General features: G+C 44.3%; 1 protein-coding gene across 5 annotated transcripts in view; it reads right to left on the bottom strand.

Annotated features, from left to right (window-relative positions):
• The window catches only part of ALCAM (activated leukocyte cell adhesion molecule), a 120093-nt gene extending 107196 nt beyond the window's left edge, over positions 1-12897 (bottom strand). For 3 of the 5 annotated variants that reach the window (XM_033146673.1, XM_033146675.1, XM_033146676.1), the window contains exon 1: positions 12414-12895. In XM_033146673.1, coding sequence (XP_033002564.1) covers positions 12414-12531 — 118 coding nt within the window. In that variant the 5' untranslated portion in view covers positions 12532-12895. Of the gene's footprint in view, positions 1-12413 lie in introns of all 5 variants that reach the window. The other 2 variants (XM_033146674.1, XM_033146672.1) reach the window with 2 other exon arrangements.
• Positions 12898-13806: the final 909 nt, after the last annotated feature.

Raw genomic sequence — 13806 nt, 5'->3', positions numbered from 1 at the left:
ACTAGCAAGAAGGGCCTCTGGGGTTGATTTCAAGCTCCAGACAGACTCTTAAGGGCGAAAGTGGTGCCCCAAGGTCACTGAGCGGTCTCCATTACTTTAGACCTTGTATATAAAAAAATACCATGTAAACCTGGATAATAAAGTGGAATACAACCATTCTGGGGACGACAGAGGATGAGATGGTTGGACAGTGTTCTCGAAGCGACTAGCATGAGTCTGGCCAAACTGCGGGAGGCAGTGGAGGATAGGGGTGCCTGGCGTGCTCTAGTCCATGGGGTCACGAAGAGTCGGAAACGACTGAATGACTGAACAACAACCACAACCATTCTAACTCCAGCTACAAGGAAGGGTAAAGCTTGTCAGTGCTGAGATACACAGTATTCTTTGGTTTATGGTACTGGAGCAAATTCCCACAGGAGTTTTAAACACACATCATTATGCTATCGTTTCCTTCACACAAAAGGCTTACTTATACTCATAGGGAAAAGAAGTTATTAAATTCCATTTTGGGGGAAAAAAAACAAAAAGTGAATATTGTATAGCCAACATGAGACAGACAGTTTGGTCAAAGGCACAAATATATTAAAAACCTATAGGAACAATTATGCAGCAAGATTCCAACAACCAAGGGAATTTTATATCATTATTTTTATACAGTGTTTAAATACCTAGCATTTGAAGGCTGTCGAAAACTTTGAGACATAAGCATAGGTGATTTATGTCTAGTAGATCTACAGAGTCAACAACAGCATAACACTGTGTATCTATATATGATTTGCATTAACCACTTAAGATATCTGTTGTCCAACTATCCTGTCCTGATAGTCCCTTTGTTGTGGGCGAGTTCTATGTCTATCAGGATTATTATGAGGTATCACTGTTACAAAGCTCTGAAATGAGTTCCTACGTACAACCGCTAAAGCAGCTCTAACATATTAACAGAGCAGAACTAAGTACCGGTACTTTACTTGCAAGGTGGACATTTTCATAACAGAACCACAACAAATTCACACTATACACAATTATAATTTGCCAACATTCACATTAATCATAGAACAGTACTGCAAAATTCCATCCAACATGGGCGTAAAACCCATATATGGAAATTTTCCATATGTTAATAAGAGGTCCATTTTCCTTCACTGGCACCATTGCCTACTTCTGGGCATGTATGTTTGGGCCAGTGGCCCAATGGAATATCTGTGCACACCTGCCATCCAGACATTATTGCTGCACAGCACAGCAATTATCTACTGAGGGGACATGGAGGGCTCAGAGTGGTATGGGAGGTTCATGCGGAGATCTCATTCCCCTCAACCATCTGCTTGCACATACCTAGGCAGGGAATGGAAAACGGGGCTTACAGAGTTCATGGGAATTCTCCAGTGCACCTGCTATGCCCATGTAGACTGGACCGTGCTCTATATATAATTGTTCTAGTTCTCAAACTCAGACTTGTGATGAGGTTATGAAACTGCATCGGAATGTATTAGAGACCTTAAAAAAACAACCCTTATATAGTCTGGCAGCTAAAAAATATCATTCAAGTAGTATTTAGAAGATAAAATCTATTGAAGGAAAATTAGTCTCACATCAAGGATTACACAGGAAAATATGGGATGTAAACTGTATCTTCGTATGCGCACAAGCAATATTCTTTAATTTTTAGAAAAGAAATACCTATGCAATTTTATTACTTTGTAAAAACAGGTTTATCTTCTTAAAACCATAGCACTTGTCTGTTTTGTAGCTGATCAGGGAAAATAAAAAGAATAGGCAACTAAAGATAAAATTAATTTGTGGTCTGTGACATATCAAATAATAGGATTGTAGCAATTATATCTAGTAGTACTTCCTCCAGTGCATAATTATAAAAGAAAATTAAATCCTAGATGTAAACCAGATGATTTCTCACTTATGTGGACAAGAGAGAGGTTGTAGCCGAATGATGAATACTATCTTGTCTGGCAGTTTTTCTTGAAAACTTTGCAAGTTAAACAAAAATATCTCAGCACATGCTTCAAACTTTAAGCATCTGATTATAAAAAGCTAAGAAATTTATGTGGCTATTCTTCCATGCAGTTACAGAGTTTATTCTTTCGTTGTCAATTAACTTGAAGAACAAAGGTTCTGACTCTTGATTATCATTTATATGCATCTGTATTCAACACTGTTAACAACCAATAATAATTCACTACAGCTGATTCACAGCAAGAGTTAGCTTTTAAAAAATTAGCAGATGTTTCACTATTGCAGATCTATTATATCAGTGCTTGAGGTACTTGATAAGTATTTGGTTAATTGATCAAGTATTTCTCAACACCAAATGACCAGCCTTAACCTACCTTGATGTCAATAGGCTTTAAGAATCCAAAATTATGCACTGGATTATACCCATTGTAACAAATTGTTTTAATGTGACATCCTGATCTTATAGATCTTCTATCATTCCAAGACAGAGCACTAAGGCAGGGCCAACAGAGTTTCTGTTCAGCTAATAAAATGGATGCTAGTGAGGAACTGAATAGGGGTGCCCCCAAAAGTCTGTATTTGTGCTTTTCATGAGTAAGCACAAGTTAGACAGGGCCCTTCATGACTAATGCTGTGCTGCATGACCAGCACTGAGTCACCACCTCCACTCTCCTGTCTCAGAGCCTAGAAATTACATCAGTGGGGCACTGAAACATTGATGGGTGTTCCAGCTCTGTCATGGAGCAGCATTGCTACTGGGGAAGAAACTGGGGCTGCATTACTCACAATCTTCAGTGGCAAAATTATCCTATTCATGCTAATTTCTACTAGGGACAAGGCTCTCTGAATTTTGGAAGGCCTTTGCCCTGCTGGAAACTGATGCAAACATTGACGCTTTGAGCACCTACATGCTTTATGAGCATGCAAGAAAGATTGAGCCTCTTCTGGGGCAAATGCAGGAATGCTTATGCATCCCTAGCGAAAAGAATCATAAAACAACATCTTCAAAAGCAACCCAAAAGCAATTTTAAAACAGCAGCATAAAAACAAAGCAAAGGCCAGACATATACCTAAAAACACTTTTAAAACAATTTCAGAGCAGCAGCACCAGAAGGCCATCAATAAAAGCTACCCAGCGCAAATGTTTTTCTACAAACCATTTAAAGGTCTTTTCTGTCAAATCACTCCAAAGGGAATTTCATATCTGTTGGACCCCTGCTGAAAATGTCTGTCTCACATATGGACAAGTAAGCCTATGAGCAAAGCCTCGAAAGCATCGCCTGCCCTTCTACATCATGCCCAAGCTGTGAACTTGGGTGTTTCAGGAGGAGGGCAACTCCATCTAGACAGGACAATTTCCTTGTATGTACCACTGCCTTATCTGGATTAAGTTTCACATTGTTTGTCCTCGTCTATCCCAAAACTTCCTCCAAACACCTTCTCAAGAGGCTTTTGGCATCTTTGAGATGAGCAGCTAGAAAACAGAGACAAAGCTACGTGTCATATAGATGACACTACAGTCCAAACCCCATGCTGTCTCTGATCAGGGGAGGTAGCATAAAGCCTTCTTTATAACAAACAATTAAAAAACCCCAAACATTGTAACCTTTTCTCACATGGGAGCTGCTCCAGCCCCCTGATCATTTTTTGCTGCTCTTTTTTTTACTGTTACCAGCTCTACAATATTCTTTTTTGAGGTGCAGCAAGTAGAACTATTTGCAATATTTCAAAAGTGTTTGCACCATAGGTTTGTATGAAGGCATTGTGATATTGGCAATTTTATTTTCATTACCTTTCTTAATGAACCCGAATGTGTAATTTGCCTTTTTCACAGCTGATGTATACTAGGTTGACGTTTCTGTGAAGTTTTCCACCAAGACCACAATATCTCTTTCCTGGACAGTCATTGCCAGTTTCAGACCCTGTTACTGTTTCTGGAATTAGTGCTCCTCTTGAGGGTGTGGTTTAAGAGCTTGCATTTGATGAAATAGAAACAGGTGGTCTAGTATGTCAGGTGGAATTGGTACTTTATACTGTCCCAGCAACAATGAGACCATATGTCTTAAAAACATTTTTTTTTAATATAAAGGGAGGGGCACAAAGGCACACACCTCAAAGTACTTATCAATTGTTAATATGAAACTCAAGTTTCAGTCTGAAATCTTTCTTCATAGAACCTGCATTTCATTTCTAAAGATATAAAAAAAATAAAAATGTTCCCAGGTTGACATACTTTTAATACCCTTAGGAGGCACTTCTGTCATTAGTTACCTTGTGTAAGTCCCACAGATTCTAAATTTAATATATGCATAGGTAACGGAGAGCAAATAATAGCCTTAGAATTTTAACTTTCGTTCCTTAAAAAAATACCTCATTTCCCACAGGGCAAGTCCCATCACATGGTTCCTGAAATATAATTAGTAAACCTCTTTCTGCAACATAGATGAGATTTTGAGCCTCCGGGCCTTCACATATCTAATATAACAGTAGCATACTTCTGTTTATGCACATTAAATCCAGCAATTTCTACTGAAGCGTTTCAGGTTACTGCATTGAATAAATGTGTATACAATTATACATAATTCATCATTAATACTGGTGTGATTACACTTCTATTACATGTGGACTATCAATATCGTAAAATATAAGACTTCTGAAATATTTGTTTTTGTTAACTGGCAAGGAAATGAAAGCTAATGAAATAATGCATTTGTGCTGATTATGTGCAGACTCAACTCATTAAAAAAATATAAATATCTACATATATTGTACTTCGTGGATATCAAGATTTTAGATTCAAAACGATTCTTAATATTTACTTACATAATTTAATTAGAAAGTGGGCAGATTCAAAAGGCTTTTCTTCTTAAGCATACAAGAAAGGTTTTTGACAAAAAACGCAATAAGTTTCAAAATGTTATCTGGTATCCGTCTAAACAAACATTCAGTATGCCAGTGTGACATCATGTTTTGCAATACTGTACCAAGTTTCTGTTTATATGTCCCTAGCCCTTTTTACAAAACACCAAGTCTATCCTGTGCAATCAGTAATGGCCACACAGTTCTGGGCACACAAGGAAGATGTTGTGCGAGGTAAGGATGATTACTGTATTGATAAGGGAATTCCATATGCAGAGCAGTACATGTATGGGAGAATAAGAAGAATGGGGCATGGGGCATTTCCCAATTGTTAGTATCTGAAACTATGTGGCACATTTTGCATAGTAAAATGTTAAAAGGAGGCATGCTCCAGTGAAGCCAATGAGACTAGCTTTCCAGCACTGTGTTTAGGATCCATTTCAACTTTTGAGCCTAATCACATGAACGTGGTGTATGTATCTCTAATTTGCCCTTTATGCCCAAGTAAAGTTGCGATCAGGACTGGATTTTTGAGAGCTACACAAGTTTAACCTCAAAAAAACCACAGTTACACTAGTGTTACAGGTAAAATATGGCAGCATTGCCCAACGAAAATTTTATTACCGAGTTTCCAGTTGCAGTGATTTAAATAGTACGCGAAGTTCAATCCCAAATCACATCTACCATGACACAGCACATTCTGTGTGAATAAGGGGTCTGTGGCCAGAATACACACTGCTTCCCCATTCTTTAATGTGAGAAGAAAAGCTCATGAGATTAGCATGGGAATTCTCCACAGCATTTGAAAACTCCCTGACATGGAAAGCGGCATGTGAAACTCCATTGGCGGGAAAAAGACCTGCTTCCACAAACAGAAAGGTTTTTGACCTGTGGAGTAATCCTGGTGGTATGTAGGTGGGTGGGAGAGTGTGCGGGTGTGTGGGTGTGAGAAGGCTAGGTAACTTTTGCGAAATCCTCCTGCTCTTGCAACTCCTGCATCCCTCAACATTTAGAAATACACGGGAGGTGGTGCTGAAGCTACAGGGGGGTGGGCATTGCCAAAAGTTATCTCCCATGAGGAACAAAGTCTTCATCCAAACCCATATATGCACGGGAACCCTACAGAACATTGAATCATGTCAATTACTGGAAAGCAACATGTGTTTCAAGAAACAGGATTCCAAAACTCCTGCCTACATCTGTTTCAGTGATTTATGCTATGTTGTATACGTATATACACCAGAAAATATTTTGAAATGTCATGGAAAATAATTAATTAAAATATAATCCAACTCCCTGCAATGCAAGAATCTTTTTGCCCAATCTGGGGTTCAAGTTTAATCCCAGGGTCATGAGTTTGATCCCCACATTGGGGAAAAAGTCTCCTGCATTTCAGGAGGTTGGACCAGATGAAAATTCTATGATTCAAAATCATGTCTCCAACCACACACCACTATGCAGAAGTGTGATCCACTATAATTTATGAATGTTAGTACTTGGGGAAAATACTTAGTAACATTATATTCTATGTCCAAATGAATGTCTCCTTCAAAATGTCTGAAAACCTATCACAAGCATCCATTACAACTGTACAGTTTTACATTCATTTTCTGACATTACTATATTGAAATTTGTAGTGTAAATCTTTAGATGCCTCCTGGATTTCTACAGATGTGAGAGTGCTCGGCACTGAAGTATCACGCTCTTCACTTAAATACCTTCGTAAGAATTGGTGGGGGTGGGGGAGAGAACACCACAACTGAATGTGATTTAAAATAAGAGCAGGATGAGAAAATGTAATAGAGCTGTGGTTTAGCTGAAATTAAGATTAATCTTAATTGCATTATTCATTTAATCTGTAAAGTGGGAATAAAACAAACAAATGCCCTTTGTTCACTTTCTCATGTGCACCTTAATGTTTCCTTACCAAATCCACTGAGAAAACTTCAAATGCTTTTAACCAAGCATTATAAAACCATTCCAAACATGTGATAACCTCTGTAACACAGCCCAAAACTTTACACTCACTTTCCCTTCAACATCTTATCTATCACCTTTTCAAAAAATAAAAAATAAAGCAGAGGGAAGACATATTTCTTATCTGCAAAGCAAATAGCGGTTGAGCAAATAGATATAGACTTGCTGTTCTGGAAACTTATACATGTGCTAAGAAAAGCCATTTAATCTCAAACCAAGCAGATATTCACCAAAGAACCATCCTTCAGAGTACCAGATTAACACCCACCGGAATGCAGATGAATGGGGATTAGACCATGCTCAATAAACTAACATGTTATGTTATCTTTCCTGGTTCATATGCCACCAATACAAATGCACTTACCATTCTTCCACCCCAAGAAATGCATGATGTCATTTTAAGAGTCATGCCAGAACGCTTTTAAGTATGCCTCAAATGGAATAATCACTTTACCAGTATCCTTGGCCTCCAGTTGGGGCTTGTTACATTATGGACCCAGTCAAGACTTTGCACAGGCAGTATCCATACTTCCGTACACAAGATTTCTCTCTATCCTCACACCTCAAATCTGAGACACCGAACATCTAGCCAGTCCTAACTTTTCTGGTTTTCAAAGAAAAAGTAATACTGACCACAGTTAACCACTGTGATATAGGGCACTTTCTCCTCTGCACTCATTCTGGGAAGATGCAAAACACAACCCTCAGCTTGTAGTTACATCTGAACTAAAGATTGGAACAATTGAGTGACCAAATTATTAGCTACTGAACTATTCAGGGTCTTGTTATTAATATCTAAAGCCTGGAATAACTCAGAACCAGGTTACCTGAAGGTGCATTTCCCCCCAATACTGTATAGGCTGAGGATATCATTAAAATCATCAGAGAAGGCCTTGATGATAATACCATAACTTGCTATGTGTCATCTGGTGGCAGTTCAAAAGCTGACTTTGGTGGTGTTCATCCATTGAAAAACTCTCTCTCCCTGTTATTTGGAAGGCATGGGCTGTTGGGTCATTTAGTAAAAAAAAACAAAAAAAACCCCTGTTTGCTTGGGCTTTCCATCACTCCTCTGCCCAATATTTGTGATGATTTAAATTGTTTTAAAATGCACATTTACACTTATGCATTGCTTTGTAATAGGTGCAGTACAGAAATATTTATTTATTTAGTACTATGTCTATAATGCTTACATTCTCTAATAATAGCTAATACGCACGCCACAGTCTACTGGATTATATATGGCAGCAACAGACATGAGAACCCTTTTGACGGCTGTGCCCCAAAAGTGGGGAACTTTTTTATCCCAAAGCTTAGATTATCTTCCTCTTTACTTGTGCCCTGGAGAAATTTGATGACTTTGCATTGTTAGCATGCACTGTAACTCTATTGCTGTCTCTGCTACGCAGAAGTAGGCCATAGTGAATTCAATGGGGCATACTCCCAGGTAAGTGAGAGTAAGGTTGCAACCTAATTGCAGTATCCAATGAAGTAGTGCCAGTTGGCGCAAGGACATCATGGCACAATGGAACATCCTCTCCCACCTCTTTCCCCCAGCAACCCCAGCTCTGGGGTTTTCCACAACCCTCTGGAGCAAATGTGGGGAAGGTACGGGGAGGAGTTATTAGTATGGCCCACTTATTTTATGCTAGTTTTTAGTCGAGTGATATGCTGTTATTCATTTGACTATTTTAACTGATGAGGGTTATTGTTATTTTTACCTGAGATGTTGCTTGTTATAGATTGGTAGTCACTTTGAACATCTCTGTTGCAAAGCAGAAGCACAATAGAACTGGCATAAATTAATAAAATAATAAAATAATAAAAAATAACCATGTGGAGGTAGTATTATCTCCCAATGTTCCATGAAAATCTGAATATAAGTGGAATATGTCTTAATATTTGCATAAGGTCTCCCTCTGCCACCATGCAATGAAGTAATGTACTATATATTCTGTTGCCTATATACTTACTATGCAACATGTCTCAGCCTGAGTAATGGATGGATTCAATAGGCCTTGCTTCCAAGTAAGCATGCACAAGATTGCATCCTCACAGCACACCCCATTGTCTACTCATAGGTAAGCCACCAGGTTCAATGAGGCTCCCTAGAATGGTGTTATGCTTGCAGTCTCAGTGACTTATCATAGAAACACTTTGCTATTAAATGGGAATGGTTTTCAATGGAACTACTCAAGAAGAGCAGGTATATTTAAGGCTGCATTCCAAAGGCTGCAATTCTATGCACACTTACAAGGAAACAGATGCCACCAAACTCAAAGGAATTTAATTTTGAGTAAACATGCATAAGATTGGGCTGCAGGTCAGTGGCAGAATTCTGAAAGATTTTTGTTTTTGTTTAAGTAACATTGTAAATCAGAGGAATTATTTTGCTATGAAGCTTCTTCTTCTCCTCTTTAGCGCAAAACTTACTATGCATCCTGTATATAATTTCCCAAAAAGAAAACTTACCACCTTCAATGGGGCTTACTCCTAAGTAACCATACATAAAATTGCAGCCTTGATCCATGCATTGTTCTTGAGCTTACCTAGATGCTTTCATGACAGACTGTAATTTGTTTCCTTCTAAATACAATAGGACTGCTCAGAGCCGTCTTAAGGGGATCTGCCGCCCTGGCCCGGCTATCCCTCCGGCGCCCCCGCCATGCCGCCTCTCCGCCGCCTCCCTCCCGCGCTTGCCGCCCCTTGGGAGGGGGGTGGGCGAGCGGGGGGGGTGAGGGGCGTGGCGCTGGAGCGGCGCGGGGCTCTGCGCGCCCTTCCAGCGCTTCCGGGATGGGAGGCGAGGGCGGCCGGCTCGCGCTCCGCGCGCAGCTGGACGGCGCGGCGCTGCTGGGCAGCTCGCGCTGCATTGGGCGGGCGGCCGGCTGCGCGCGGGAGCGCGAGCCGGCCGCCCTCGCCTCCCAGAGCCCCAGCTGGAGTGCTGGAAGGTCGCGCAAAGCCCCGCGCCGCTCCAGCGCTCCAGCTGGGGCTCTGGGAGGCGAGGGCGGGCGGCTTACAGCCCGCCCGCCGGCGCGCGAGTGCCCGCCTGCCCGTGGGGGCGGGGGCGGGTTGGGGAGGAGGAGCCCGGTATGCCGGCGGGCTCGCGGGGGCGCCCCTGGGGCGCCCAGCGCCCTGGCGCACCGCGCCACCGGCTTATATGGATGAGACGGCTCTGGGACTGCTACTTAAAGTCATGATAATTAAACAATGTAGTTAATTGCATAACGTAACGGGGGGGGGGGGGAATGCAATGCTGTTGTTACCAGGCTACTTAGTGGCATTCATTGAAATTAGAACTTATTCAAATCGGAGTATTGCTAGGCATACGTGCCCTGAAAAATGTGTGCCTGCTGCAAAGTTGATTTCTGTTTTCCCAAGTTATAAAGTGGCCTTTATATGGTTAATAGGGGAGTTCTCAAAATGTACAGTCTGGTGACTGAAAAACACTGCAACCCTTCTGTCTTGACTCTAAAGGCAGGCACACAAAGCCTCTCTCTCAGAGCAATACAAAATGTCACCACAGGCTGACGCTCTTTCTACAAGAATAATGAGACATTCTCCACAGTGGAGGAAGAACACAGTTCACAGTTTGCTTCCCTTGATTTCAGTGCATGCACAATGAGACAGATAGAAAATCAGAAACAGAACTGCCCAGGTTGTTTCGAAGACACTTCAGTACTTTCCTGTTTGCTGAAATCACAAGAAGCTCCAGCGGTAGCAGGAGTCAAACTGAACTTTCACTTACAGCCCACTTACTCCAGAGATTTCAAACTGACCTATTCTGCTCCAGAAGAAAAGGAATGTAGTTGGGAATCCGCATTCACTTGCACGCAATAGGCTACTACTCATAATGTTAGAAGAACTACCGGTAATATTCATAGAGTTGTTTTCAAAAATTCAGTGGGCAAATTACAGCTCTAGGAGGTACTGTCAAGAGGACCTTGACATGGGAGAGCTTCAACCCTTTGCAGGGGGTGGGAGTTAAAAGACTCGCAAAACAAACAAATGATCTGCATGATCCAAAATCGCCAGCCCTGAATAACAGCCATAGGAATTGCAAGGGAGCTTTTCTGGCTCAGTGTTGTTGTGGTCAGTCGAATTCAACCAGAGGTGTCTATCCTACCACCAATGCAATGCTCAGGCTGACTCTGGATGAGAATTAGAACAAATCTCTTACTCATTCATACATACATATGAACAAAGTCTAACCCAAACTGTGAGGTGGAACTATTCCCAGAAAGGCTGGAAAGCCTTTCTGCTATTCCTATGTATCCACATTTGCAGATACAATGGCAAGTCTCTCTGAGGGGCTTATTATATTGATGCTTAAAGTATTAGTGATTGAAAATGCACAATCCAAAGTGACACGCCTCACAGATCTGCCTTTAGCTGGCAACTAGCGTCAGTCTGAATTATCTTGGTTGGTATTTAAGAATCTTACCTCCCTCCCCATATCTCATTCCCCCCCCCCCACTCTCTCTCTCTCACACACACACACACAGAGCAAATCAACACACTGAGAGATCTGCTTGTCATAGGTTTCCTAACAAATGCAGGTGAGGTCACCTCTTTCTGCTCCCTCTCCAGCAGCACAGCCAGAAGGGGAACTTTGAAAGGGAGAGGGGAGAAACCCACCCAGCAAGAGGCTTTTCTGTTTCCGACAGATCTTTGAGAATTCCTCTGGGAGCTAAACGGGTGCTGGCAACCACAGAAAGCAGATTTTGTTTGCTTTCACAATAAAACGAAAGCAGCCGGGGAAAATTGGGGGGCGGGGGGATAGTCCACAAACTGTAATGGAGAAAATGCTGAAAACTTAACCAGCAGCATATATTCGGAAGTAGGGTGGTGGAGATAAGAAAAGAAAGTATGCAGGGCGAAAATATTTAATACTGAAAATGGGGTACGTTCCAAAAGCACTACGAATCGCAGTGGAAGTGTCATGTAGCAGCCCGATCCTAAACCAGTTAACCCCTCCCCCGTTTTCAGTGAGGCTTCTCCAAGACATGTAACAAGATCGGAGCCTTGCAATGCTAGAGGGGGGGGGGGGTAGATGGGTGGGAAATGAACACACCTTTTTTTTAAAAAAAACAACAACCCTGAGCACTATATGGAAGAATTAACGCATTCTTCAAAAAGCACCCACTACCAGTACAATCCAAAGGGTCTGCGCAGCAGCCGATCTTTCTGAGTAAAGGGGCGAAGTCCCATTGAGTTCAATAGGCACAGAGCTGCGGATTTGGGGGACCAGCCTGTTTAATCAGCAATGCGATCGATCCTCGCCAAATCGCAACTACCACCGCCGCCGCCACCAAACGCTGGAAATCTCCATCGCCAGGCGCGAGCCTGCCACAAGATCACAAGAGAGAGAAGGGGATCGAGAGAGAAGGAGCCTCTCTCCCCCAGACGGCAGGAGGAAGCTGCGAGTCCGACGGAGCGCGCGACACGGGGCTAGTCAGACCCACCACCTGCAGCCTCCTTCGCAGGGCTCGCCCCTGCCCGCCCCTCCTTCGTTAAGTTCCGGAGCAGCTCCGCCGCGCGCGGCTACCGGGCGCCCCCGTCGCGTGTCCCCGTCCCCCACCTGCGCCTCGCCGGAGCCCCGCACTTACCTGGCCGCAGGCAAAGGGCAGAGAGCAGCAGGCTGAGCAGCAGGAGAAGCCGCGAAGGCGGCTGCAGCGGGCGTCGGGGGCAGCAGCAGGCGGCGGCGGCGGCAGAGGGGGTCTCCATCCCGCCTCCCCGCGAAGCGCCAGGCGAACGGCGACTTCGGGCGCTGCCACTCCTGAGGCGAGGGGACGAAAGCGCGCAGACGGCTCCTCCTCGCGCGCGCTCTCTGAGCTGTTCTTTCGCTTTCCCTCAGACAGCGCAGACGACGACGACTTCGTTTTTTTACTCCCCTCCACCCGGTCCTCCTACAAAGCGAAACTCCCGCCCGCCGGGAACTTTCTAGGCAGAAGTTGGAGGCGCGGCGGGCGAGCGAGCAAGCGGCAAGCTCCGGCGGTCCCTGCGAGAGACGAGGAGAGAGCGAGAGGAAGCGAGCGGCTCGCCGGCCCCGACTGCACACGAGCAGGTGGCTCTTTCCCTCTGGCAGCCTAGCGGCGCTCCAGGACCGAGAGCGGCGAGCGGAGGCGGGGCCAGCCCAGGGAAGGCACGCCCCTTCCCCATCGCTCGCCTGGCCCCGCCCGCGCCGTCTGCCGAGAGCCCTCGGGTCCGCTCGGCTCTCCCGAGTGCGAGGTGCTCGGCTGTGAGAGGAGGGAGCCAGAGGCCGCGGCGACTGCAGGGCGGGGGGCGGAGGAGAGAAGCTTTCCCATTGGCTCCGCAGGGCGAGCTCGAGGCATGGGCAGGGAGGGGGGAGCAGAGAGAGGCTGCTTAGAGCCCTTCCTGAGTGGAAGGAGACGTCGTTGCTGAAGCGTCCGTGGGGTTTGGGGGCCGGGCGCCCTCGTGCATCATAGTTTTAAATCGCCGCTTGGCACCCGGGAGTAGGGCTGGGGAGTGACAATTTAGGGGGCCAGCCGGTTGCAGGATGAGGCTGGAAGTGCATCGATAGGTAACAGCGCGGTTGGGATTCCGAGCTGGAGATCCTCACGTGCTGTGGGATCCCATAGGCGCGTTTGCGGAGAAGTAAGTCCCACTGTGTTCAACGGAGCTTGATCCGAGGGAAGGGCGCATAGGATTGCAGCATTGTAAAGCTCCCAGATCGGGCGGAGAAGTGCATGAAGACGCGGTGGGGCGTTTGGGTGAAGGAAGCTTGACCATTTCGAAGATGAAATGGCTGGCACGTGAATTGCTTCTCTAGATTGCCTTCCCCGTGGTCTGAGCTGGCCTGGGCGACCGTCCTTTTTCAGAATCATGAAGCTGGGAGATGCAGGATGTATGTACAATGTTCATCGGGAAAAGTAGGAGCCAGCAGAAAACTCGAGCCACTGTGAATTAAAAATCCGAGACGCATCTACTTGAAATCCTGTTCACGCTTTCTTGGTGGTAAATCCCAGTGAATCCAGTGGG

The sequence above is a fragment of the Lacerta agilis genome, chromosome 4, assembly GCF_009819535.1.
Source record: "Lacerta agilis isolate rLacAgi1 chromosome 4, rLacAgi1.pri, whole genome shotgun sequence".
NCBI classification, from domain to species: domain Eukaryota; kingdom Metazoa; phylum Chordata; class Lepidosauria; order Squamata; family Lacertidae; genus Lacerta; species Lacerta agilis.
Note: the sequence above shows the minus strand (reverse complement) of the source record. Positions and strands in the feature narration are given on the sequence as shown.